The 23,019-nt window shown below is 40.0% G+C and overlaps 1 protein-coding gene across 4 annotated transcripts in view; it reads right to left on the bottom strand.

The window, feature by feature from the left end:
• Positions 1-415: 415 nt before the first annotated feature.
• The window catches only part of qkia (QKI, KH domain containing, RNA binding a), an 86,277-nt gene continuing 63,673 nt past the window's right edge, over positions 416-23,019 (bottom strand). Inside the window, exons 4-8 of one of the 4 annotated variants that reach the window (XM_039681099.2) lie at positions 22,304-22,447; positions 7,591-7,678; positions 5,717-5,992; positions 1,777-1,851; positions 416-818 (exon numbers count right to left, since the gene is read on the bottom strand). In XM_039681099.2, the coding sequence (XP_039537033.1) occupies positions 802-818; positions 1,777-1,851; positions 5,717-5,992; positions 7,591-7,678; positions 22,304-22,447 (600 nt within the window). In that variant the 3' untranslated portion in view covers positions 416-801. Of the gene's footprint in view, positions 819-1,776; positions 1,852-5,593; positions 6,017-7,590; positions 7,679-22,303; positions 22,448-23,019 lie in introns of all 4 variants that reach the window. The other 3 variants (XM_039680839.2, XM_039681009.2, XM_039680924.2) reach the window with 3 other exon arrangements.

The raw sequence follows: 23,019 nt of genomic DNA, 5'->3' as shown, positions 1-23,019 counted from the left end.
CAGATACTGCGATGAGCAGCACATATAAATCTGCAAGTATTGCCAAACGCTAATAAGATACATGGAAACATAAGAAATAAAATAGGGAGAAGTAACAGAACAAAGAAATCAAAACAAGCTTTTTGCAATCTGTCATTGTAGCCATGCTCTAAGTCAGCTGGACAGGCACACCCAGAATGTGTCAGCACAGTAAAACTAATCAAATGAAACACACAGGATTACATCAGAGAAGGACAGGAAATACACAAGTTGGTGTGAGTGCAGGTTTCTTTCCTTCTTTTTCTTTTGTTGATTCATAGTGACAGTTTAAATGGGTGGGGTAGCGTATAGACGTAATCTGGATCCTGACGCCCCGTTTAGCGTTATAACTGCTAAAACTGAGGTCATCGTCATGTTTTTTTTAAATTTTTGCTTTGAGAGTATAAATGCATTTAAGGGCTAAATTAGCAGAAGATGCTTCTTTATTGCTTTTAAACTTCAGTGCAGATTTTTGGGTAACGCAACATCACTGTTACCATCCACCCAGTCATTTGAGGTTTAAAAAGAAAGAAAGAAATAATAATAAAAAACAAACAAACAACATAATATAATAAAGTATCATAGTTGTTATCGCTACACAACGTGTTGGTATGGAGGGTTGTTGTGTTTTATGTTGGTTTGTGTTAGGATCACTGCTCGGACAGGTGCCTCTCTCTCTGTGTCCACCAGGCTAGCAAAAGGCAATTACCAGTTAATCTGATCAGCAGGCAGGCTTGGGCGGCTCATCATTGGGTGAAGAGTTCAGAGTTCAGAGGTCATTTGTTAGTTGCCGGTGGCGGCTAGGTGGTTAGGAACAAAAACAAAAAGAAAAAAAAAGGTAGAAAAGATATTAGTTAGCAAGAAGAGACCGGAATGACATCATTTTAACAGCAAAATGAATGCAATTTTTGTTTAACCCCCAAATCCATGGCCAAGAGACAAACACAGGCTAAACCTCGTTATGATCATGACACACTAACGTCATGATCAGAGTTCAATCAGAACGTTATTACATGTAATTAAAGCGCTAAAATGCCCCATGTTCCCACAAACAAAAGCAGAGAGGCATAACGTAGACAAACGAGAAACAAAAACTAGTAACATTTTAGTGTCGAGTCGAAATGCGTGTTACGAACAGTGTAATTAGTTGTGAGGGGGAAATCAGAGAGCTAGTGTTACGTTACGCAAATAAACAGATAAAGGTTGCAAAATATCACTGGATTTTTCTCTTTATTTTCAGTAAACGTATACACAAGATTCAAAAATACATCTGCTATAAAAAAATACTCAAGAGATAGTACCTTTAGTAAAACTAAAAGATAACTGGGTGTGAAGTACATTTTTACAATTAAAGAGATGAGCAAATAAAATCCGATGAGATTAACCTGAGACATAAAAAAATAGTGAGGTAATAACTTAAACAGTTAGACAAATGTCTTTGCTGGCAAAGGAAACGTATTTCAATCCCTTCTTTGTATTTTAAAACGATTTAAACCAATCATATAAACAAAGCAACACAAAAAGAATAACATCTATTTTTTGGATCTAGACGTAGTTAAGGAACGCACTGATATATAAAACTTAAACAAATGGCATTTAATTCAATTACAGTCTTGTTTCCATAAACCTGAGTGTTTCCAGAGGCATTTCATATGTAAACACATTTCCACAGTAAAGATACGCAGTGTATATGATCCCCCGTTCAGAGATAATGCAATACAAAGAATAAAAAAGGTAGAAGTATCTTTTCTAACTAACCTCTGTCTGCGGTCACTATCCTTTGGTAAGGATGGACCCGTGAATCATGTCTCCGCACTTTAGTAGCCATTGCACCTAGATTACAACAGGTCCATAAGGTTAGAAAAGTTTCAGCCCAGAAGAACACGTAAAGCCTGTGGAGCACAGCTAGACTGTGCAACCAGCCTCAAACGCTGCAGCTGAACTGTACAAACCAGAAAAATACTGAGCATTTTGACCTTTTATTTAAGAGATCCATTCAAAAAGAGGCTCAAATTTGAGCAGGCTAGCTGTGAAACAGGCTTTACATGAATTCTCATCTATATTTAAATTTAAATTGTTTCTACATAGAATACATACTCACAATATGAACACATTGGGTAGACAATTCATGAAAAAATAAGTGTAATAAATGCATACAAAAAAAAAAAAACAACAGAATTTAATCAATATATAACTTAGAACTTAAAATTACATAGTAATTGGTTTAATTGGTTGGTAAGATTTGAGACGGGCGGGCAATGGGGGAAAAAAAACAAGGTGTGTTTTAGTAAAAAACAAATTACAACAGTGGAAACAGCGTCATTTGATAGCAAAATGTAATGAAGTTTTGACACCCTGTGATTACTGTGTGACAGCACCTGGTTTGCCACATTTCAGCAAACCAGCTAAAATACAAACTCTCTGCTCACAAGACTACATATGTAAAAAGACTAGATGACCAGTGAAAACCAAAATAGATGGAAAATTCTAAGCACGTTGATTATAAAATTAATTAATACGTTATCTCCTTGTTCAATCTCAAAGGTAATGCTCATAACAAATCGATCTGAAACGACTGACTGTTGATAGTGGAGTCGTAATTACCTCCATGGTAAAGGTCTTTTCTACGCCAAAAGCAAAATTCTCTATAAATTGTGAAAAGTGAAAATGCATTTTCATACATGAATGAAGTTTCCTTTTACGCCATATGTTACTCTCTTACTACTATGTTACTCATATGTTGCTCTCTATAACATATATACTATGTTATAGTATATATATATATATATATATATATATATATATATATATATTTTTTTTTTTTTTTTTTTGGGAACGGAATATCAGACAGATGTGGAGCTGGCAGTTGTTAATATTGTTGGTCTCAGACTCAAAATAACAAAATATAAACAGTGGTAACAGACTAAATGTACTTGTACTAAATGTTCTACCAATTCTAATAGTCCACCTCAGTTGTTATTATTATACTGGGCTATATTTCTATATCCATGCACAAAACAGAATTACGTATTATCTATATTATCAACTTTTAGAGTGCAACCCAACTGATTGCACAAAATTCACTTAACGTGGTGTGACGATTTACAGGTTATTTAGTTCTAAATTGAAAGGGTGGATGGGTTGTATTTTGCATTAAAGCAAGGGAATTTTGTACAATCGGATGCGTTGATGTAACAATAAATTGCCACAGTTTTTTGTTTCACTCTTGGCATGCACAGACCTTGAGACAGATTGGTGAAGGAAGCTTTTTCAGTCTTATAGTTCAGTCCCTCCAGGATTTCACGAATTTTTTTTGTGATTTTTGCGATCAAAATGACTGATTTTGTGGTGGTAATTTCCAAAAATTTGTGAAAAAATTTGCGACATTTATATATAATATTTTCCATAATAGTTTTTAGTCCTTCCAGAAAAACGCGGAGTTTTTTTGTGATTGTTGCGGGCAAAAATTGATTGATTACGCGGCCCGTTTTCTTTTAAAATGCAATGGAATATGCGGGATATTTATGCAATGAAATTGCAGGAATTTGCAAAAATTGAGGGAACTTGCAAAAATTGCGGTTTGATGAAAAAGAGAAAGAGAAAAAATGATTCCCCCAACATCCTGTTCTCACTAGGCTAATGTAAGAGTCATTTCTTATTACTTCCTTTGATAAGCAAGCATACTACATCATAGAAAGTGCTGGGAATGTTTAATTTCTCATCTTGTTTTATTTCAGACTGTAACGAGTGTAAATAAGGTGTGGCCCCTTTAAGAGCTGCGCGCTCCCTGTTGAACTCTCTGCAGTGTTATATGTGCGCCTTGAACACCCCATGTGTGCGGGTAATTTCTGTTTGATGCTACACTTCTTTTATCTTATGTTGTTTATTAAGTAACGATGTGACGGTAGAACGTGTGACACAGTTGTTCGATTTGTGAGATGTCAATCGCCTCCGTGAGTCTGTCTGGCGTCGCGTAATTGCGTCACTTCATAACGTTCCCATGGAAACAGGGGGAAATGGTTGCTCTTGTGTGAAGCAAACGCAACATTTTTCAACTTTCTGCAAAGATACATGTGACTTTTTTGCAACGAAACTTTTTTTGCTGCGAGGATTATGAAATTATGCAAACCCCGCATATTTTGCACGGAAATCTGCAATTTATGCTGCGAAAGTGCGGCGTATTTGAAAAAATGCGGCCCCCGCATAAATATGCGGACTTTGGCTGATTTTGCATTGAATTCAGCGATCGCATAATCGCGTTTTTCTGGAGGGACTGATAGTTATTGCGTGACACCAGGAGAGGAATGACTCTGTCTGATAGAATCTATTCATTTAAAGATTTAAAACTACAATAAAAAAACTGTACTTGTTTCCCCCATATCTTTTATGAGGGAAAATCTCCATTACTGATTTAAGCATGAGTAATCCTGTATGACTCCTGATGACTACCAACCCACATCATGACATCACAGAATAGTTGCTACGGACAAATGCTTTTACGCTCTTCTGGAGAAATTCTAACATTTCCCTCGAACTGTGTGTGTATATGCCCACATGCTATGCTGCAACAGCAGACAGCAGATGTCCAACAAATCACTTCTGATTGCACAGAAGCCCAGTGAGTGAGCGAGTTAAAGAGAAAGAGAGGGGGGGGGGGGGGGGTCGTCTGGTTTGATGTTGGATCGGTACTATAAGTAAATAAAAGGCTGCTAAGCTTGTAAGTGTTTTAAGTTTAAAAGAGGAATCCCCAGCACTGTTAGAACAGCAGAAGACCCAAATGTGCCAACTGTACAACATCCATTAAACTGAACTCAGAAAGCCCTCCCATCGGATCAAAAGCTTTTCAAGCGTAACATTCAGCAACTGACACATGACTTCATCATGCTATTGATTACCATGTCCACTTAAACAATTGATTTGTTAATGTTTACACTGCTTTGATGAAAAGTGTCGAGTCTGTAAAAGAGGTTGTGATGTCGTAGTTATTATCTATCTTCTTTGCGAGAGCTTACAGAAGCAGGGGAGTATGGGTAATTCTCTCTGAATAGGGTCGAGCACTCAAGTTCACAAGGGTAAAAATAAGACAATTGGATACAGTGAGAATAGTGGAAGAATTTAATGAACATCCCCAACGGGACTCTAGGCTCCTTCTCTCTCTCACTGGCGTTCGGCACCGGTACCAAGGCCAGACAAGAGAGAAATGATTTCAAAAGCCTGGAGAAATCCAAGGGGATCCACCAGTAGCCTGCCTGACAAAGCCTGCGGCAAGAAGGAGAGAGACGAAAAAAAGATGTGTGCAAGCAAGCATGTCGCCACTGTCTGCGATGGCGAATGTGTGCGTGTGTCCTGAGGAAAGACTTCTTACACAGCAGCAAAAAAAAAAATAAAATAAAATAAAATAAATTAATAAATACAATTTGGACAGACGAACACACCTCGTTTTAGACATATTTAAGTGGTCCCTTTCCCAGCCCGTCTCAGTGGCATAACATTTTTCTTTTGTGCCTAGGAAGCTATGTCTTTAATCACCTGAATTACCCAGCCCGCTAGCATGAGCTAGTCGTTACATATTTACCTTTGAGTGAGTCCTGAACGGGGCCGGGAGACGCCCCATCGAACATGCCCCCGTAAAACACCCCAGCAAAGCCCTCTTGCGGGGCACCAAAGGGTGAAGTGCCAAGCCCCCACGCCCGCTTACCTAGGACTCCGCTGTGCTCGATGGGATATTCCAGCAGAGACGTGGGTGCCAAGGCATAAGGGTAATCATAGGGCGTGGTGTAGATAATGCCCCCGTCAGGCGTCGGGGGCACCAATGTAGGGGTGCCGTTGGGTAGCACGGTGGCCATCTGAGTGGGCCGAATGATGTTCATAATGGGGGTCCCTGCCGGAGTGGGGGGCCTGAGGGCAGACGGGGAGAGGACCTGACCCGCAGGGGATGCGATCAAACGCTGGCCTTGAGCAGCCGCTGCCGCTGCTGCAAGAGAGAACGCAAGGGTGGCTGCCGTAAACGAAAGAGCGAAAGACAGAAAGAGTGAAAAGAGAGAAAGAAGCAGGATGACACAGGAAAAAGTAATGGGAGAGATAGAGCCATAGGAGGTTTGGTGTGTGTGAACGTGTGTAAAATTTTCAGAGCAGAAATGGACAAAAGGCACAAAAACAGATGTGAGAAAAGCACAGGCAGGGAAAGGAAAATAGAAGTACATGAAGAGGAAAAAAGAGGGTGGGGGAAAAAAATAAAGGAAAATTAGTCCATGCGATGGTCAATGAACAACATATAAAAAAAGTCACATTCTGAAGCAAACTAAAACAAACCCCACAACCAAAATCATTACAGAAAATTAAATCAAAACTAAAACAACAAGGAGAAACTGATGATTGATAATAAAAGGGCAAACTGATCATCAAAACACAGGCACTAATACAGTACACAACATAGTAACAGATTTAAAGCAGCACATCTGAACTTACTGTCCTGTGTGGCATGTGGCATTTTTAGGGCTGTATCTCTACAGTGGACTTTCCTAGAATTGATTCAATTAACTTGCCATAAGCTTTCCCACATGAATCAAAACCTCCACATGCCACTGGGACATTTAGTGCAGATGTTGAGAGGAAATAATCACAACAGGGCTGAAAACATTAAAATGCTTGTAAGCATTCTGCACAGAAGCCGAACAGAATCGAACACGTGTGCTTCTTCCAAAGAAATGTCCGTCATATATATCCAAATATGCATGCCCACAATCATAAAACATCCACTATATATTATATTTTTTATTATATTATATTATATAATATAAACAATCATGCAAATGTTACTTTAAAGAGCAGTATATACAAGCCCAAATCTCTCCATGTCAATGTAGATATGCATTGCTATAATGGATATGTATGACATGAGCAGAGTTGTATGCAAATACCTTTAAACAATAATACACATTTATGACTTGAAGACAACCTAAAAATCACAATCATGCAGCAAAATGATTGTGTACGCCACACCAAGATTACACAGGCTGTGATTGCATTTGGAACAGCTTTGGAAGGAGAGGGAGGAAGAGAAAAAGAGAGGGAGAGACAGAGGGAGGGATAAAGAGAGACAGAAATACTAGACTGTGGGCAGATGATTAGATGTTTTCAATGGGGAGTCTGCAGTGGTAAGGATTCTTTTTTAGAATTAACACAAGCATCTTGTCTGATGAACTCTAAAGTGCTCTGCTTTTTTAATTGCTCATTTATGGTCAGAATAAGAAAGCACAAAAAAAGTCTTCTATATGTCACTGCATGTGTGTGTGTTCATTTGCACATGAATTAAGAATGGATAGAAGAGATGGATTATGGCTAACACATTTGGGTGTGATATTGCGTGTGTAAGCATTTAAACAAGTGTCTTTAGTCTTGGTGAACACAATCACAAACTCAATTTCTTAATAGTTGTCTTGTAGGTTGTCATATAACTAAATTATTGTCTTATTGTCTTTCAATAATAAAATAGTTGTCTTTTATTCAGGAGTGTGTGTTTATACAGAGCTCCTAATTATCTAAGCTGTTGGTGTAAATGTCTCTGCTTACGCGTTTTTATGTTGGTGTCTCTGTACGTTCCGTTCAGAATGGCCAGCTCCATCAGCTGCATCTTCTTTAGATTATCTTCTCCTTCTGCCTAAGAAAAGAAACAGACCATCATTACTCACACAATTAATCACCAACCACTTGTAGCATTAACGCAAAATCAGACAAGTATTTAAATTGACAGTGAATATGTAGAATAATAGAATTTATATGAACATTACTTCAAATAATAATAAAAAAAATAACTAACTAGCGTTGGAGCAGAACGCAGTAAACATCTACTCTAGGCAGGAACTAAAAGTCTAGTGCTTTTAGAAAGGGAATGATTCACACTTTTGATTACAGAGAAAGAGTAAAGAGTAAACCAAACATGAGATCTCTCAACACCGAGCTACTAAAATACCCAAAAAACGCAAAAGGGACTCGTATTTCCAACTGCAGAGAGAGAGAGAGAGAGAGAGAGAGAGAGAGAGAGAGAGAGAGAGAGAGAGAGAGAGAGAGAGAGAGAGAGAGAGAGAGAGAGATGAGCAACCAGCTGAATTCAGATTTACATATCAAGCTACAGACACACTGGAGGACTGGGATACCTTTAACTTTTCATGGTGTTTCAGAGTTAACTTAGGAGCGCACACATCAAAGGCCAAACTACTTTGACAGACACCATATTTGAGTGGTATTGTGAGAGTTGCCCTTAAGGGACTTAAGACTGCAGAAATAACACTACTCTAGATTAGTCAAAATCTACACATCCACATGACTCAAAGCTGAGATAGACCCAGACTCAGAGTAATTTCCTCAATCAGAGAGAAGAATAAAAATGGCACTGAAGCTACGGAATGCACCACCATGAATGACTCGCCCATTCCTATGAACTTAAGTAATTCAATAGAGACACAAAAACATTGTCTTACAGAAAGTGGAGCTTTTGTTTGAACCCTTTACAACCGTTGTGCTTGTTACAATAACACCACTCATGTGAAGACAGAACAAGAAAAAAAGACCCAGGTTAATTGAACAGAGTGCAGAAAAGAAAGGAAAAATCTTCATTTGTCCACTTGATGTCTTCTGAGCCTGACAAAATACAGCGATAAAACACTGATAAAAACAGCGTTCAGTGCCGTCCTTCACACATTTCACCTAACATTAGTCCTGTAAATTTTGTGAGAGCAGATCAAATCCTCTACCACTAGCCTATCATACACAGTGAAAATGAACAGACATGCACACATTGAAAGTGATCAATGACCGAGCAGCATTCCTGTCAAACATCCTTCCTCTGCCTTACAAATGATGTCTGTTCGCTCCTACACTGGCCAGCAGATCAGAGTTTCGGCACAGCTGCTCTAATACTGTCTGAACTGACAAAGAGTTTGCCATTCAACAAGGGAAAAGATCTGCTCCAGTGTTTCCTGTACAAGCATGCACACAGGTCCTCAGCCAATGAGGGTGAACCCCCAGTACAGAGCCACACCGATAGATACGATAAGCGCCAAAAGTGTGTAATTTACTTGCCCATGTTTTTCTAGACTTTCCACAAAAAACAAAAGTAGTTAGTGGGCAAAATATCTAGTTTACCCTATCACCCTATCGGCTCGCTTTCGTTTGGTTTTCCACCGTACCTGCTTTTCGGGTACTTTTTTTAGTATCACCTCCGGCGAGGTTCTGAGCGAGCTAAGCCGGTACTAAAATGTGACGTGAAAACAATGCCGACTGCTGGTTAGTCAGAGAGAAGTCACCATTCACTGCGTCATCATTGCACGCACCAGATGGAGTATCCAGAATATCCCCGCCATTTTTAAATGGTTTGGCCAGAGATAGTTTCTAAACTTACTACTACTATTATTATTATGTCAACTCAGAAAAATACACAGTGGTCAAACGAGAAGGCGCAGACTTTCCTTTGTTTGGTTGCCGAAGAGAGGATCCAGCGAGAGCTTGATAGGGCAGCGAGGAACGAAAGGCGTCACTATGATGACCGGGTACTATTTGTGGCGCTACTGTCTGCAATGGAAAACGGAGTGAAAAGCGAGCCGAGTCGAGCTGGTACTGGTAATGGAAAAGCTCCATAAGAGAGGTGAGGAAGAGGATAAACGAGTCAAAAAAGCCCCAAAACACCATAAACAATCACGCTTTCGTTTCTGCTGAAGCAGGACTTTGTGTTGTTGGCTCAGCTCTAAATCCAAATAACAACATCTCAGTGCTGACCGTAAAAGCAGATGGAGTCGATTTTCTCTCGTCCCACAAACTAAGACTTTGTTTCTGGCTCATTCTGCAGCGCATTTAATGAGGCTGCAGTGCCTCTGGTCAGTAAGTGTAACTCCCCACAGGTCTGCGATGACAGGGGTTACTGGAGCAGAGACTTCCTTCAAAAGCTGATGACGCTGCTCCTCAGATATAGGAGTTACAACACCCTCTTTCTCTGATTCTTCCTCTCGAAATACAGGCATTCACAGGATGTTTGTAAAAAAGAAAGAAAAGAAATTATTACAGGCGAGGGAGGGGAGGGAGGAAGTAAAATAAAGGAAGTGTGCATTCCAGAGAGCTGTGTGTCATCAGAAGGGGGAGGCTCTGGGGAGACATCCCTCTGATTTAAGCAACAAAAGCTGACACCGAGAGAACGTTTCCACACACACTCTGGGTGTGAGACATCAGGGAAGGCCGCTCAATAATCCTGCTCTATCCACAGGAATCAGATTCAATCAATGGGGTCTATTTGTAAGGGCAGCGGAGTGAAGCGGCCCTCATTGGCCGTGGGGGAGGACAGGGAACAGTAGACTGTGAAAGCAGAGCTTGTGAGCACATCAATTTTGCTACATGCACAGAACTACAGCATTTCCTCTTCATAATAAATCGTTTACAGCCAATTCTGAGGCCATTTGCTTTTTCAGTCCAAAACGGTAGATCTGTGGTGTCCACCAGCAAGTGTTCATATCAAGCTGAAAATCTTGCATGCTTAAATTATATTCGAATGAAACATTTCATACACAGAGCCAGGTCTTTACAGATGTTTCATTTTAAGTTGCAATACAATTCAAGGTCATATTTAACTAAAATTGCCCACCCGATAAGAAAAGTAGACCAGCGAAATATTTAAGTTGCAAGAGAAAGCTCTATAATTTCTCTAGGATTATTAGCATTACCTTTCAGTCACTTCCAGCAAAGTTGCCTACAAAATATCTGTCAACTCCACCCTCACCACCAAATATTCAACAAATCTACATGATTGAGACGGTTTTATCCACCTTAGAAATAATTTCAAAAATCCTGACTGTGTTGTGAAAGCTTCAGCATGAGCTTCAGTATGAACTTCAGCAGTCAGTCAGTGATGAGAAATTACTGTGCATGACAAGCCGTTATAGCACCCTTCTGCCGTCAACTGCATGGAGGTAATGCCCTGCATACACTCAGACAGTTAGCTTGAGTGGAACTAAACCAGTTTTCAGAGTAAAACTACTAATGTTTTCCTTTATTTTGTTTCTTAATGGAAGAGAGGGTTTAAAGTTTGGTAGAGTAAAGCACAGATGCGTTCCTCGTTTGTGATGGTAATTGAATAATGTACTTCATTGGGAACTTTCACTGAAAAGCTAAAAAAAACAATATCCTAAATGTACAGTGACAAAAGTTTAAAAAAAAAAAGCATACATTGCTTTAAATACATAAATAAACAAAAATAAAACCTAAGGCTTTAATGCCTTTACTATTATTCAGTGATCAATAATGCCACCTTCAAAAAATATCACAATATCTCAAGAATTTGGGAATTCGGATCCACACATAAAAGCAATGGATGGTGATTAAAATGAGGGGATTAAATGCATCAAACAAGCATTCTCACAGTGAATCTATTTGTATTACATCTAATCAGTTGTAATACTAGGCTGAAAATGCAAAAGGTTGCAAGTTTTATCTTGAGAAGTCTTCCCCTAAAGCAAGACGCACAATGTGCGTCATATACATTGCTTCGAATATAAAGGTCTGTGAAATGACCACCATATGAAATGTAGGCCAGGTTGGAGTGTGATAGCTGTATTTAAAATGCTGCACAGATGTTTACATAGGCACCCATACGGGATTACGCTGGATTTCACCAGAGAGGGCTGTGAGGAAAGAGATCAGAGTGAACGAACAAACAAAATAAAGCACAACAGAAGATGAGGAGGGAGGGGTGCAAAAACAGAGGGAGCATTAAAATGATCCATGATTTCCATTGGTGCAACACATTGTAAAACCTTCAGCTGACTCGCCCTCTTCTCTCTCTCGCTTTCTAATTTTCCCTCCCCTCTTCCTATTTCTCTCTCTCTCTCTCTCGCTGCCAGACGATGTTTTGTTCTGCTCCTATGATCCTTTAATGCCACCCAATCGAGCCGAGAATATCTTGAAAGGATTTGGAAAGGCTGATCTGGAGGTTTAAATACTGCCGGATTTGCATCAGATTCTGAGATTTGAGAGTCAAAGCTGATCCGCGTGCTCTGTGCCGCCTGTGCTGTCAGCTCTGGACTGTGACCCAGCCTCGTCCGCTTTACAACCCCCTTAACCTTGTGTTCATCAGGGGCAAATGGGAGGAATGAATCAGCGGAGGAAAAAGGGCCTGAATAAATAAATCTGCAAATCCTAATAAAAGCAGAACTCTAATGACAGCCCCTTGAACATGCAGTGTGGACTGATGGACCACATTGAGGCTAATTTGAAAACAGTGCTCCCTGACGGCCCAGAAGAGGTTACTTCACAGTCAAGGATAGCAGCTGCAAAGCGAATATACAATATTAAAAGTGTTGGCCAGCGCAGTCAAGGTCTCTACTGTGATGGCCAAACTGCTCTGTGGGTCAGGGCCAATATATTAGCAAGCAGAAGGCACAGAGCCTAATATACTAATGCATGCTGCGTGAAAAGATGTTTTGCTTGAGCAAAATTGGAAAACATATTGCATTTGAAAGTAACTGAATACACACACAATCTTGATGGCATGTTCTGCTGACTTCAGGAGTCACAATGGGAAATTATAAACAAAAGCCCCTTTCACACAGTGCGTTGATCCCGAGAAATTGCCGGTAAATTGCAAGAACGCCTTCTGTGTGGACGCAAACACGACCCGGGATTGATACCGGCATCGATGCTGGGTCGGGGACCTAGTAACATTGCCGGAATCAGTCTCGGAACGCGCGCTGTGTGAACAAAAGCCAGGACCAATACCATAAGGGGTGTGTCATACTCCTCACTAACCGTGCTGAAGATGAGATCGTTAACCAGGTTTGTGGAACGGAATGCGCATGCACATGTTTTCGACGCGTACATTACACGTCTCATCCTGACGTCATGCGTCTTTCCGGGATATTTACGGGTTCTGTGTGAACACACTCACAGATCCCGGCAAATCACTGGCAGTGTGTATGAACCGAAATCAAACAATCCCGGGACAAATGTTTATCCGTGTATTTTCCGGAATGTGTGAAAGGGGCTAAAGAGTAATGGAGACATATTGGGCCAAATTGCAACCAAAAGCTTCTGTATTAACAATAATAATAATAAAATAAATAAAAAAACAGACCGGCTACTTGTCCTGTGGCCAAAGATAAGAGGGACAAAATGCTAAACATGCAACCAAATTTTGGTATTGTCTACAAGTGCTAATGTATGCCCCAACACAATCCTATTCTCCCCCCGAAAACAGTGCGAGAAGATGAAAGGAATCATTCCTGGCTCTCTCCATGACATTGGTTTGAGAGGATTCTCTAGATGCCAGGACTGATCCTACTGGTCCCTGGCCTCTTCTGACTCTGAATGAGCAGATAATTAGCCCAGCCACCATGTAACAAGGTTGGGAGTGCAGAAAGCCAAAGGGGGCACAAAAACATCCCCATAACTAGACTAGAGTGCAAACACTGGCGTTTCAGTCAGCAGCTATTCTCCCCAAAGTAAAAGGATTAGTAGCTTGTTCAAAGGAAATGCAGTTGGACTGATATCCACAGGGGGTCTTTTATGGGAACCAGAAGAGATTACAGGCAACTGCTTTCAGAAGAGTCAGGGGCTGGACTAACCTCAAGAGGTGGGCTACAAACTAAGAGGTTTATGTTATTTATCCAGATAGCTTGTTACAGGAAGGAGAGCTTGGGGAATCCGGATGGACTCCAACTTTTCAAAGTCACAAGCTGACTTTGGGCCTCTTTCTGGAATAAGTTATGGTTGCAAACCAACACCCATCCAGATTCTTTGTCCAGGGTCATCTTAAGTTGTCATCTCAGCAACCTACTCAATAAAATGCAGATGTCGTCAAACCTACAGTCCGTTATTGCTGAAATATCATCCTTCACGGTCAGAGGTCTTTCACACTGTATGGAAATGAAGACTAAAAAAAAGGTAAGGGAAGGGTTGGGATGGCAGCATTAGGCTAATTATGGATGCACCAATAATAAAATAAAATACAACTTTACTTCTGACCCCAATAAGCTGATATTTTTTTTTTTTTTTACATTATTGCTGATAACCGATAAAGGGTTATTTTTTTTTTTCAGGGAAGGTACAGCTAATTTTCGGATGACATAAGTGCAGGCTAAAGGACTAGGTCATGCTAGCTGAAACAGAGTTGTTTGGTACAGTATTTACTTTGATGCACATAGAATTAACTTTTTCTTTTAATATAAATTTCCTGTTGAACTAAACCTGGGAGAAAACTGAAAATGGTAGCACCATTTCTATTCCAGCTGAATTATACTGTTGAACACTGCTATGCAGCACAGTGTGCTCTGAAATGCATAGTTAGCCGATAACTGGGAGGCCCTCAGGGTCACTGTTGGAGCACTTTACAGGGCCATTGAAAATGGGCAATTGAAATCCCAGAGAGAACAACTTAACGAGACTGCATGTTCACTAGCCGAGATAAGTGGCATTAACCCAAAAGCACAAAAATGATGCCTGTCTTTGTAAATAATGCATCAGTTTCATAAAATGACGCTCTAATAGAACAGTCAAAAAGAGTTAAATGAAACACTCTCTTTAGCATCAGTTTTTCATTTACACTTCAGAAAGGCGATTAACATTAGACTATTTTTCGAGCACAAAACAGCTCAGCACCAGATGAGAGCATCTAAAATAATGTGAAGTGAAATGTGATTTTTTAGACAGTAAATAAACGCCAGTATTCTTTCTATGCAACTGCCGTTTCATTTGTAGTGACACTTGTTAAGCCAGGAAAATCACTTTAAAGCTGAAAATTAAAAGACAAATCCCATTGCACTGTGAGAAGTGGTTCACTTCGCACATTGCTGCTTGAATTTGGACCTTTAAAATGGCAGGTGCTCAGGTGAAAATAGGCACAAAGTAAAATCCCAGTCTATTCTGGGTCTGCGGTTTCCATTCTGTTCAGTGAGTCTGACGAACTGCCAGTCCAACGGAGCGTTTGAAACTACTGCCAGCAAAGGACGGATTAGCATACAGACCCCAAGAGAAGCATTTCTCTGTTGCGGTTCTGGTGGTCAGTAAGCCCAGGGTGCAAACCATGGCTCCAACCAAGAAGACCACAACACATAGAAGAAGATAGCTAGTTTACGGAAGCAGATAAAGAGGGAGTGCATACTATAAAGCAGGACTAGAACAGAATGTTAACAATCTCAACCTCTTGGGCCTCTAGTTCTGAAACGATCCACATGGCCAGGACCAGCTACCAAATCGACACCATCAGATATTGTAAAATAAAAAATAAAAAGTTTGCCAGCGCTCCAAGAAAAAAAAATCTCTAAGGAATATCCCATTTGACCACTTTCTCAAAATAACTCTGGACTAACACATGGTCAGTTATAAGAGGACACTGCAGTTTGGTTCAGTATCTAAGGCAAAGTGTACACTAAAAATAAAATGAAAATCTGGCCAAAGCAGATTATGATATCACATAGTGTGATATACTGTAGATAGTGATTTTCATATAATGGCGGGTAAAAAAGCTAAATAAATAATTAACAATACAAGTGAATTTAGAAAAATAAAGAAAAATAAAACATGAGAAAAATAAGAAAAATAAACATTCATTTTGAGATTTGAAAAAGATGACATTTTAGTTTTAAATAAAATTCCTAGTTTTAAAGGGTAATTTTAAGTGATTGTTAGACGACCCAACTGCAATCTGAATGTGAAAAATAGCTAAATTAGCATACACAATTACATAACCAATATCGGTTGATACAGATCCGATACTGACCAACACAATTTTGACTAATACAACAAAATATAATTTCTAATAACAAACAATGAAATAACTATTGTGTGAATCCCTAATTGCAAAATACAACACTGTGCTTTAAGCATGTCTAGTATTTCTACAGTATCAAGTCCCTTGACCCCTTGTTCTGCTTGTAACACTTATTGCAAGGAGAAGCAACGAGCGATGATGTCGCTTCTGCTATCTACAAGCCACGTCACAGAGGCAGCACACGGGGCTTTTACAAGCTCACGGCAGAGGATTGTTCCCATTACCCGTGATCCTATGCTCTAGACCCTGCAGCTGGGGCTTGAGTCTGATCTGATGCGACACATGCTCTGAAAACAGGGACACAAGAGCACTCTCAGACGGGTTGCACTGACCTGCAGGGCAACTTGCACGCATTTTAGGAGGCTGTAGTCACAGGTGGTTGCATTCACTATCATTTTTTTCCTGTTTTTTGTCCTCTAAGATCTGGTATTGAATCCTGTACAGTACGGTTACATTCCAGCCATTCTAAAGTAAAAAAAAAAAATGCAGCTGCTTGCTTAAAGCGATAGTTCTCTCCAAACAATTGGACCCCACTGACAGACATATGGGTTCGGAACAACATATAAATAAGGAAATTCTTTTTCAGGGTGAAATATTCTTTACATTACATGAAATTAGCACAACACTGCCATTAGTAGATGCTCAAAACAGAGCAAAAATAAATAAGTTATTAATTATAAACCAAAAATGGAAATGCATTCTCACTGGCAAGCAGCCAGACTGCATTTTGTACTGGGCTGTCAGATGGGTCTGATTGGAGGTGAGAGTTATTATGCATGCCCAAGAAAAGGTGTTTATTGATCACGAAGAGCTGGCTGCCCACAACAGTTGTCGTGTCAGGCAGAGTACCACAAGCTACGCAGCCCGCGAGCTGACGGCAAGAATTTGGCTGACGAGGACGTTACGCCCCACAGACCACGGCGCCTGTCGTATATTATACACCATCTGTCTCTCCCTCGCCTTTCCTCTGAGCCTAAGAGTGAGTGAGAGGTCTATAACCAGGTGTATGGTGTGAAATTAACTGCGTTCCTGAATTGGGAAAAGATTACAAATGCAAAGCACCCATGACAACTCAGAGAGGCTTGAAACCTCTCTAGATCAGGACTCATTGTGCTTGGCAGAGGCACTGAATGCTATGGTTATTGGAGTCTACGGGATGAAAGATGTGCCAAGAGAGACAGTGTGAGAGAGAGTGGGTGTATGTGAGAAAGGAAGAGACAAGAGAAGGGAATAGGGCTTCAGGCTATAGTGCAAACACTGCTAACCCAGTCACTTTGTTACAGGCAAGGACGAGCCCATTCACAGAAAGATGCTGGGAGCATTGTGTGAGCAAAGCTCCCCATTCCTCTTCTTTCTCACTTCCCTCCTGCGTCCTTTGTGGCTTTTTAAGATATTGGAAGCATCATGGAGGACACAGGGAACAGCAAGTCGGTTTTCTAGTCGATTTCTGCCTACAAGCGCAAGCAGAGTTAAAACAATGTGTTAAAAAAAGGAAAGCTATAAAAAAAGGAAGGAATAAAGGAAAGGGCCAGACTGTTGGGCTACATCTACTATACATACCCACGTAAAGTTTCAAAGCCACTGAGCTCTGGAGGCAAAACTGTTACTACAGATGTCACAATCTAGCAGGAAGTTCCTCCCTGACAAACACCGAACACAAAAGAGATCACATGTTCTTTATAACCAGGGGCATCCATAAAAAAACTATTAGTAAACACATTCACTTAGACATATTAGAGAATTAGAATATCAGGAAGTTGTAGACATAGCTTACAAGTTTATGTTTATATATACTGTATGAAGAGTTCAGATGCAAAAGCCTCTAAGTGCCATTTGAAATTTTATTCTAGAATGATCATTTTTATCAAGCTTGTATACTTCAGTAAAGTTCAGTCATTTCACTTAAATGACAATTAAAAGGTAATCTTCATTGCTATTTAAGTGATTGTCATGGGGCCCCGCAGCCAAAATTGAGCTGTATTTTTTTCTATTTGCTTTACATTTATTTTATATACAGTATATATGTATATTATTATTATTATTTTTTTTAAATACAGAGCTATTGTGGCTGCGGGGTACCATTACAAGCATGACGCATAACATGGAAATAATAAGGTCCGCTAGAGTATTTTAAACTTGCGTGTGAAAGGGTTAAACTTTTGCTCACTCCTGTTGACCCAGCATGCTGACACTAAAATAACCCAGAAAAATATTTTGACATGCCATTTTAATTAGCAGAGGTAAAGCGAACGGACACATATTGGCCTAGATTCTTAATGAGATGTCATAGGTGTGAGCTTCTATTTCCCATCATTCCCTAGTGCACCAATACCAACTGGGAGCAGACATGCTAAAGAATGGCTCTGTGTCTATAGCGCACAGTTCGCAGCGAGGGGCTATTTAGGGGCTTCTGCTGTATGCTAGAAAGATTCTCTCTCAAACACGCACCTTGAGGGGAAATGAGCAATGTCACCTAGTAGCACAGAATCTCTAATGGTAACTTTGACACATTGCATCGTCTAAAAAGCTAAATCCACAACACCCACCATGGGCGGCTGCTCTCCCGGGTTTAGCACCCCTAACGAGAAAACCAATTTGTCAGGATTTTAACACATTTGAGTGGCTAATTACTTTGTAGGAAGGAATCACACGGTTTCATTCTCTCCGATCATCTCCAAATGGGCTCAAGTATAAACCAGTAAATTAAATTAACAGGGATCAGATATGTAGATGCGTCCCTGGACTACAAGGGATCTCTGTTTGTGGCATCTGCTCGTCATCGAATCTGCTCGAAATTAGAGCTGCTTTGTAAGCGCAGTTGCTATAATCCGTGCAGCTTTGCAAACTGGGAAAGTAAGCACCCAAGTCTACAAATTTAGAGACAGAAACGATTGCAGGATAAATTAGCATACAGGAAAGGGTGATGCTTGGAAACATTAAGTACATTAAAAGTACACCGATTAGATCTACTAATACAACGAACAAATTTAAATGAAAATTAGCAAATGCAATTTGAAAGATAAGATCACCGATGCAACTTAACAGAGGGTTTTACCTAACAAGCTACAGCTATCAGTGTTTAATCTGTGTCCATATTCCACACCTGCATTTGTCTCCACCGTCCTCCATTTCTGTTTAGCAGTAGAGTACTAGTATCACATAGCTTGCAGAGAGTGATTTGTTCCACAATTCTCACATCATCATAAATTTGAACTGTTATCTTAGAAGGAATCATCAGCCCTCCTATTCCTTGTTCTCTCACATGAACCGCTTGTCTTCTAAAGTTACTGATCATTTCATGAGCTGTAAATGTACGAAACCAGATAAAACTGAATTTGTGAAGCACTAAATCTTCATTTTACGCTCCAAGTCAAACTCAAAAAGATTTGGATTTGTAGACCTGATGCAGGGGTGATGAAAAAAGACCATGAGCCTTAACTTTTTTCCCTGGGACAGATACGCAAAGGCGAGTTTATCCTCCGCTAATTTCTGACACAAAGTGACGAGTTGTCATATTTGTGTCATTATTTTATGAGAATGCAAGACACAGAAAAACACATGCCTATCTTCATAATTCTAGTTTTGACTTGTAAATTCGACCCAAATCCTAAATTTCACTTGCACTGCAATATATTTTTATTCATAATTAATATTGCATTGCAAAATAATGTGTGCTGATCAACTAGTCTAAAATGAAGAAACCCATAGAAAACAGCAAAACCGAAGAAACCCATAGAAAACAGTGATGCAACAGTAATAGACCTTTCAATAAATAAATGATTGAAAAATGTACACAAGAAGAGATATTCAAATTCTGACTACTAAATGACATTGTTATTCTAACACAATATTCTAAAATTAATAGAAATACTAAAACAAAAGTAATTAAATAAAACACTAAATTACCATTAAATCATTTTAAATGTTGATAATACAAATATTAAAAACAACCAAAACAAACAAAAAAATGGATATTAACTGATGTGGATACCAATATATTGTGCACCCCTATGAACAAGATCCATCAGTTCACATATATGATATATTAATAAAATAACTGCAATGTGAAATAAACATATCACCAGCACTCAGTCAGTCTAAGTGGAAAGCAGGCTGGTGGGTACCTGAACGACAGCAGAAAGGCTGTGTGTGATGTGATGGGTAAGTGAAAAGACAAGTGAGACTGGAGTGGAAGAACTGTGGGAAGCGATCCACATATAAAAGTGTGGCACGATCTTTATCTTTTTCCTTCCATTACATTCCTGCCTTAATCCTCTCACTCGCTACTACCTTCATTACCAGCCCACCTTCGACTCAAATCTCTCTGTGTCTCTCCCTTCCTCTGTCTCTCGCTGGGAGTTGAAAAGTTCACAGGGCCTTTGAGCCGAATCTCTCAATCACCCCCTTCTAACCCTGGCCTCTGAGGCTGTGTGTGCACGCACAGCCGCCGTTCATGCACTCTCTCAGAGTCTGACGATCATTCAAATGCTGTGAGGAACTGATTCTTTAAGCAAGGCTGAAAATTTCAATTTGGGTCTCTGCGAGCGGGAACCGTTCGACTGTGGCAACTCTTCAGGGCTCAAGCCAGGATTACAAATTCATGTGGTAATGTGCTAGCTGCCTCTCAAGGTAGGTTAAAATCAATATAGCAGATGTTTATAAAGTAGAGAGTCTCTCTATGAGAGCTCTGAAATGCAACTGCCCCCATTCTCTCTGCTTTAACCAATCAAATCCTTTCCAAAATGGCAAAACGAATAGAGTCGAGAGGAAACAGACTGTGACCCAGTATGTTTTATGATGTATTTAACAAGGCAATTTCATGCCTCTAAATGAGCCAAAGATATCCTTCATTAAGACTGCATGGGCTGAGATGGACGGTTTGTCATTTAATCCAGTTTAGCTTGGCATGATAAAGGGTAATAGTCAATCCGCCACACAGAGAGCCAGCAGAAAAAAGCATGTTTAAGAAGAACTTTATCTGTATGGACTGACAGATCAGCCAAAAAAATAAATTCTGCCATCATTTGCTTACCTCCATTAAATGATCACATGGTCGTGACTACTGCAAGTCACGGTCATAATGCAGCAGGAAGTGTCACTTACAAAAACTTAGAAATCATCATCTTACATTTGCACAAACTGCTTCAAACTTGTTGTCAACTTCAAGACACGGCTGATACAAAACTGAAAAAGTACTCTTAATATTGTAAATAGTGTTGCCATGGTAACATCAAATTAAATACTCATTTTCATGTATTTGTGAGGCTTTTAGAATTATGGCTCAAAATGTTTTTGTTCACAATTGAAGTCGGTGGGGCTCAAAACACTACTGAACCACATTGCCTGTCATTTGGTCAAAAAAAAAAAAAAGTACAATATGTTAGACCTATGCTATAAAAATCTGTTCTAAAAAAAGATATTAGTTTTGTATAAAATACCAAGAGTGTTGGGTAACATTGAATGAAATACAGGAGTAGAGAGCAAATACGGTCCCCTCCAGAGATCCTGAGCATTGATATTTGTGTGTTTATGGCAAAAAAGCGATAATACACAGTGAAGATTACTTTGATCTCAGGGGTTCATAGGGTCAGTGTGAAAATTTGGAGAGCATGTAGCCATTTACTCATATCCCACCCACACACAGTACAGAATGACTCACACACACACTCAGCCAGTCGTGTATGTTTGTTTTCTTCCTGACTAGCATGTGCGCGTGTGTGTACTTCTGTGCATTTGTGTGGAAGGTTTAAGGCCTCCCCGCTGAAACGGAACAAGAGATATGAGCATAGAGGAAAAAAAAAATCCCCAATAAAAGGGGCAAAATTTGGATTTTCTGGCCAAGAGAGAGATGGAAAAAAAAACCTGCAAAAAGAAACAGGAGACAACCAATGCCTAAGAGCAGTCAGAGAACGTCCAGGACTCTGTCCCACTCTGAAATGAAGTGAGAAGCACATGGCTGGGTGGAACGGCACATGGCTTCTGGCCATGTTTCAGCGGGTCAAAGCCTTTCCACCATGTTGCCTGATAGGAAACAGGCTCTTGCAGCTGTCCAGCCATTCTGTTCACTGCAGGAAAAACAGCCTGGAGCCAGAGACCCTGACTTAAGCACTCCCACCCCCTGCGGAAACTGTTGGAGGAGTGGAGAATAGAAAGGTGGAATGGGGCGGAAATATGTGGGAAGCAGGTTGCAGAGCACCATTTGTTCTCTGTTGGGAGCCTGAGATAAAAATATCAAATCTAGAAGACTGAAGCCAGGGTCAAGGGTGGAATTAAAATCTACCCCATATGCACAAAGGCATCACACCCAGAAAACAAAGCAAGATAGAGCATGTTGCCAGATTCAACAGTGTTGCATAACATCAAATCACAAGCCTTGGGCAGATCCGTGGAGATGATCTCAGAGGTCAAAACATTGGTAACATTTCACTTTCACTACCACAAGTACGATCGGGAAGTATAAACGTGTTTGCAACTTACTGCAGGCACCAGCAGCTTCTTGACCTCTTCGACCGCTCTTCTCATCTTGATCTCGGCACGAGTCTGCGTGTCCTCCACTGTGATCAGCACATGCAGCTCTTCATTTAGGTGCTCCCAGTTCGGCTTCCCTCTGTTCTGCTCCTCCTGAGAAACATAGACGATGAGTGAGTGAGTGAAAGTGAGAGTGAAAGTGAGAGAGAGAGAGAGCAGCTGTGATGACAGGATTTTTATACTTTTTTTTTTTTTTTTACAGGACATCAAACTTAAGAGTCAAGTGTGAGAGATTGCGACACTTTCTTGCCATTGATGACAGGCCTCAGGCTCACTCTAATGCAGCCTCACAGCGAGTTAAAGACTACCCAAGAGAGTTGAAGATTACCCAGAGCACCACAAACTGGGAATCTGAGTAGAATATTTACCACCACCACTTTCACAATTAGTCAGTGCAACAATTAGTCAATTGCGCCACATGCAATTTCACCAGAAAAATGACTAAAAATTCTGGAACTTAGAAGTCTTTCTACTAATTTTTAGTATATTATTATAATGTTGTTCAGAACACACTAAGTTTTGCGAGCAGCAATTAAAAATAGTAAAAATAGTATTACTGTAAATTACACATGATTTTAGCTTTCTAAAAAAAAAAAAAAAAAAAAGACATTCAACAGAGAGCTTAGTCATTATTTAAATAAAGCTTGAATGGTCAGGATCGGCCG

Source organism: Pimephales promelas, chromosome 15 (assembly GCF_988280905.1).
Source record: "Pimephales promelas chromosome 15, fPimPro1.hap1.1, whole genome shotgun sequence".
NCBI classification, from domain to species: domain Eukaryota; kingdom Metazoa; phylum Chordata; class Actinopteri; order Cypriniformes; family Leuciscidae; genus Pimephales; species Pimephales promelas.
This window is presented reverse-complemented; position numbering and strand designations above follow the sequence as displayed.